The 5436-nt window shown below is 40.8% G+C and overlaps 1 protein-coding gene across 1 annotated transcript; it reads right to left on the bottom strand.

Annotated features, from left to right (window-relative positions):
* Window positions 1-570: 570 nt before the first annotated feature.
* LOC133460236 (leucine-rich repeat neuronal protein 4) lies at window positions 571-5175 on the bottom strand. Its single transcript, XM_061740825.1, has 2 exons — window positions 5093-5175; window positions 571-1856 (listed from the first exon to the last, which is right to left on the bottom strand). Exon 2 carries the CDS (start codon window positions 1853-1855, stop codon window positions 1175-1177), a length of 681 nt encoding a protein of 226 aa, XP_061596809.1. The 5' UTR covers window position 1856; window positions 5093-5175; the 3' UTR covers window positions 571-1174.
* Between the last annotated feature and the right edge of the window lie 261 nt (window positions 5176-5436).

Raw genomic sequence — 5436 nt, 5'->3', positions numbered from 1 at the left:
CTGTGGAACTGGCAGACAAACCCATGTGGCGCCAGAGGTGTGTAGTAACGAGTTACATTTACTCCGTTACATTTACTTGAGTAAGTTTTGGGAAATTTTGTACTTTTAGGAGTAGTTTTGAATCACTATACTTTTTACTTTTACTTGAGTAGATTTGTGAAGAAGAAACTGTTCCTCTTACTCCGCTACATTAGGCTACGTTGAGCTGTTACTTTTCTTTTACCCTTTTATCCGCGTACGCATCAATCTCATGACATCACTGGGTGATTCTTTAGGAAAAATGTTTGTTTTTGCATGTTTTGTCACATTTACACAGACTCAAACACACACAGAGTTTCTATGAGTTCATGTTTGTTCTAGTTCTGCCTGGTTAAAAAAGAAAAGTACAAAGGCTGGAAATTTTGTGCTTCTTATGTTGAATTAATTTTTTTATTCTGTTAATATTTTATTTATTTTATTATTTATTAAAGTACTTGAATTTACTTTAAGATTATTTTAATTTAAGCTATTTTTTATTTTTTATTAATTTTAATTAATTTTATTATTTTATTGATTTAATTTACCTGAAGATGATTATTTTGTACTTTTATCTGTTTGAATGGTTGTGTTAAAAAAATAAATCACACGTTACTCAACAGTTACTCAGTACTTGAGTAGTTTTTTCACCAAGTACTTTTTTACTTTTACTCAAGTCATTATTTGGATGACTAGTTTTTACTTCTACTTGAGTCATATAATTCTGAAGTAACAGTACTTTTACTTGAGTACAATTCTTGGCTACTCTACCCAGCTCTGTGTGGGACCCGTATCTGGTTCCCACTTTTACCCCCCCTGGATCCGCGTATAAACCCTGGCTGGGATAGGGGCTCAATACCGGCGTGTACATTCTTGATTTTGTTTTTATGCCGCTTGTTTTCAGTTCATGGTTTCAGGAACGTCCTTGATCACACCGAGGGGTTTTCAAAAGGAACCAGGATTATGAAAAAGATAAGCAGTGTGATATCATAATCAGTTGATGATCCCTGCGTCTTCCTGTTTAGAGAGAGCCTCTGGGTGCAGATATGCACGGATGGTTGCGATGTTTGTCACAGTTAATTAACTGTGATAATGCTGGACAGTCTCAAGGGCCAGAGTCTCGTTTCATTGACCGTTCAGCCCTGCAGGCCTCGTCTGTTCACTGTCTCCCAGCGGAGCTGCTCATGGACACCGTGGCCTCCTGTTTCCGTTGCCTCCTGCGCCTCCACAGCAGCACAACCAGCAGCAGGAGCAGCAGGAGGCCCAGGGCCCCCCCGACGAGGCCCGCCGTCAGGAGCAGCTTGCTATCGCTGGGTTGGTACATCTTACAGGACTGCTCACTTATCCCGGCGTCGTTCACGGCGGCCACGCAAACCTTCGTCACGTGGTCTATCTCCCCCAGCGCACCGCTGCGTTGTTCGCCCTTGAATTCCTTTTTCTCTTCCCCTCCGACCGTCACGATGTAGGAAGTGACGTGTGAATACGGTGCACACCAGTGGAGCACCACTGCCGATCCGTTCCAGGACACGGTTCTGAGGTCGGGGGTCATCGGAGCCTTGTCGTGTAAGGTGATCCCCGGACACAAGCAGCCCGTGGAGGTGGCCAGGTCTTCACAGGGGGTTTGCTTCTCCCTGCAGGGACTGTAGTCGCACTGCTGAGGGAGCCCGTCCCTCGTTGCTCTGGGCGGGGCCGCGGGGGTGGTGGCGTCGTCGTAGTCGTCGTAGTCATCCGTCAGGACCCTGGCGTCCCAGTGACTGACTCCTGCGGTGGTCGGCAGAGAAGAGGAACCTCTGAGGGAAACCAGGACGACCAGTGTGACGAGACTCGTGGCAGCTTTCATCCTGGAGATCAGAAACATACAACTTCATCAGTTTCTAGGCAAATCTATTTGTCAGATATAACCAGTACTGGAGTTGAGGGGGCATGAGGGGGATGGCATCCCCCCCTGAAATAAAAACGGTCCAAATCATCCCCCCTGTAAAACTGCCATCCCCCCTTTCCATCCCTTATGTCATTTCATCAATGAATGTGGTTTTACTGCTATTTCAACATTTAGAGTCATCACCAGAAAAATAACACCAGAAAAATAACTTATTTGACAATTGTCACCTGTTTTAAGTAAATTTTCACTTGAAATAAGTAGGAAAATCTGCCAGTGGGACAAGATTTATCTTCTTTTTACAAGCAAAAAAATCTTGTTCCACTGGCAGATTTTTCTACTTATTTTAAGTGAAAATCTACTTGAAACAGGTGAAAATTGTTTTTTTTCCAGTGATGAGTCTTGTTTTAAGTGTAATAAGATTATTTTACTAAAATGAGACATTTTAACTAGAAATAAGACAAATATTCTTGTTAAGATTTTGAGTTTTTGCAGTGATCCATGTTACTTATCCTGTGAAGGACAGAGTCATATTGATAAGTTCAGAAAAGTGTTTTTTATTGTTGTGTTTTGATGTATTTGATGTAAGCCCAGTGGATATTTAAAGCTTACAGAAGGCTGCATTTAACTGCTGCTATGTCATTCCTGCAGTATTTCTGCAGCTGTTTTGGTCACTGCTATTATTTGTAATATATTATATTATTTGTAATCAGCACAAATTATCTGTCCCCATATGATAAAATCCACCATCCCCCCTGATTTTTTTTTTTACAACTCGAGTACTGGATATAAATGAACAAATGATTTTTGTCTGTTTTATTTGTTGGGTACATTTGACTCAGGCTCTATTTGTTTTTAACTGCAGGAGCCTGAAAAAGGACCAAATGTGCTTTGTTCCTTCCCTGACTAGGCATTTTTGAAATGATATCACAGTAAAGGGAAGAACAGAGTCAAACGAAAGAACTGACGTTAATGCAGGCTGCTTTCACTTCAGGTGAAACAATTTCCTTCATTTGGATACGAGAGCCTTTTCTCAAAACCAGACACCACTGCTTTTGTGAAAATAACAAAAATTAAGAAAAATGTGGACACCTAACCAGTCATGTGTTATTTTTCACATGACTGTATGAAAAAGAACACATTGTTTTTCTTCTTCGTGCCTCAAGTACACTGTCTGCTTATATTCTCATTATCTCCCGTTAATGAGATGCTGCAGTGCTGCGTTCACATGTGTTCCCCGAGACCGTTGTTACATCAGGTTATTATGAAAAGCATGTTTGGATTCACGTTTGCACGGATGTGGGAAGGTCTCGCTTTTACGGAAGAATATTAGGGCCATGCAGGAGAAAAAATATTTGAGAGGGGAAGATTTTTTTTTATTGTGCGCTTCGAGAAAAAAGTCAAAATGTGGAGAAAAAAGTCAAAATGTGGAGAAAAAAGTCAAAATGTGGAGAAAAAAGTCAAAATGTGAAGAAAAAAAGTCAAAATGTCGAGAAAAAAGTCAAAATGTCTAGATTAATGTTGAAATACAATTTCAAGAATAAAGTCGAAATTTGGCCTTTTCAACTTTATTCACGAAATTTTGACTTTTTTCTCAACATTTCGACTTTTTTCTCAAAATTGTACTTCAACATTATTCTCGACATTTCAACTTTATTCACGAAATTTTGACTTTTTTCTCAACATTTCGACTTTTTTCTCGAAGTGCATAATGAAAAAAAAATCTTCCTCCTCTCAAATATTATTTGTATTTTTCTCCTGCCTGGCCCTAATAATCTTCTGTAGTCTGCTTGCAGACTACAGAGGGTAAGTATTGATGGACGATCCTCGGCCGGTGTGACTACTCCCACGACAGCAGAAGCTTTGGTTGTTTGCTAATCAGGAGCTTCTTGTGTTAAGGAAATATAGCAGTGATGCTCTTGCTCATCTATCTGAGGAGAATTACAAGACCAACAAACAATCTTCAGATCAACAATTTACAGAAACAGAAATTATTCACAAGTGAAAAAAAACCTTCAACATAGTTGCTGATCTTCTCAGGAGTGGATTCTCTGCTAGGCCAGACCCACAACTATGTCTCAGATCTTAAATGGTAAAGTTCAGGACAGCAGTTAAAAAAGAAAACTTGAACTTGGAAGAACTTGGAAGAACTCGGAAGAACTTGGAAGTGCGGCATCGGTTCACAAATCTGAATATGAACAAATCAAGATGTCAGATGACATGGATGATGTCTGGCCAGAATGCACAGCACCGATAGTAAAAAAATCAAACACTGAGAAACAATTTTAAACCAACTGTCAAACACGCTGGTGGAGGGATGAAGATTTGAGCGTTCTGGAGCTCCAGGACCCGGGCGACTTACGTTTACTGACAAGACTAAAGACTTTTCTTTATTCTAAAGTAATTTAGAGTCAAACATGAGTCCGTCCGTCTGACAGCTTAAGTTTGGCTGAACCCGGATCATATTACAGGAAAATGATCCCAAACACATGCAAATCTACTATAGAATAACTGAAAAAGACGAGAATCATCGGCCCAATCAGATTTTAGCCCTCAGCTCAATTTTACAGCAGAAAATGAACACTTCAGACCTTTTTTTTAATCACCTAAATATTCCAGCATTTTTTCACGTGACCGTTTTTTCCGTACATCTATTTCCCGTACATCCAGACCAGATGCTTTCTCAATGATAACCTGATGCATAAAGAAGTATAAATGAAAAAGGCTCTGCTTTCTTCTTCCTCAGACTGCATCTGGTGTTTGTCCGCCTTTGGGGTGTTAATGAATAAAAGTCTTGTTCACGAAACAGCTTGAAATAATCCTAAAAGTTTGGAGGTACTTCACTTGAAATCAGCATTCCAGGCGGTATTGCACAACAGGTCCAAATGCCTTCACGCCCAGCGCTGCCTTCTCAGCAGCATTCGGTGAAGTACTGGAGAAGTGCCTGTGGGTTTTCATAGGAATCCAGTAAAAAGTATCACTTGTGCGCTCTGGGGTGAACGTGCAAAGACAAATTACAATGAAGCCCATTCAGAAAATGTCCCAGGTTGAGTTTCTGTTTGAGTGCATTGAGGAAGAACCGTCTCCCTCCTCGAATACCAATTTACTTTCTTCCTATCTTTGTTTTTCAGGGATAAACTCCACAACTTTACAAAAACTGCAACCGTGTCAGTCAGACACTGAAGGACCTGAACTTACCTGCTGCTGTAGTTTGAAATCTTGATCCAAATGTGAGTGAGCGCCTTTCTCCTTGAACTTCTTCCACTTGATGTCTCTTCTACTTTTCGTCCCCCTGTTTATATGTTTCCCTCCTGCTTAACAATCACCTCCTTCTTTCTGCCCTCCCACTAACCCCCCCTCATTCCTGACCCCGCTGCACCAGCTCCTCCTTCCCTCCTTGCTAAATACTTGAGCAGTGTTGTGACTGAGCGACTGTGAATGCTATTAGTGGTATTACTTCAGTCTCCAGTTAGATCATTGCTATCTAATGCAGATGAAGTAAAGCCTGTGAATGATTGTTGGGTTTTTTAAGGCTGGGCCGA

Source organism: Cololabis saira, chromosome 14 (assembly GCF_033807715.1).
Source record: "Cololabis saira isolate AMF1-May2022 chromosome 14, fColSai1.1, whole genome shotgun sequence".
In the NCBI taxonomy this organism is placed as follows: Eukaryota; Metazoa; Chordata; class Actinopteri; order Beloniformes; family Belonidae; genus Cololabis; species Cololabis saira.
Note: the sequence above shows the minus strand (reverse complement) of the source record. Positions and strands in the feature narration are given on the sequence as shown.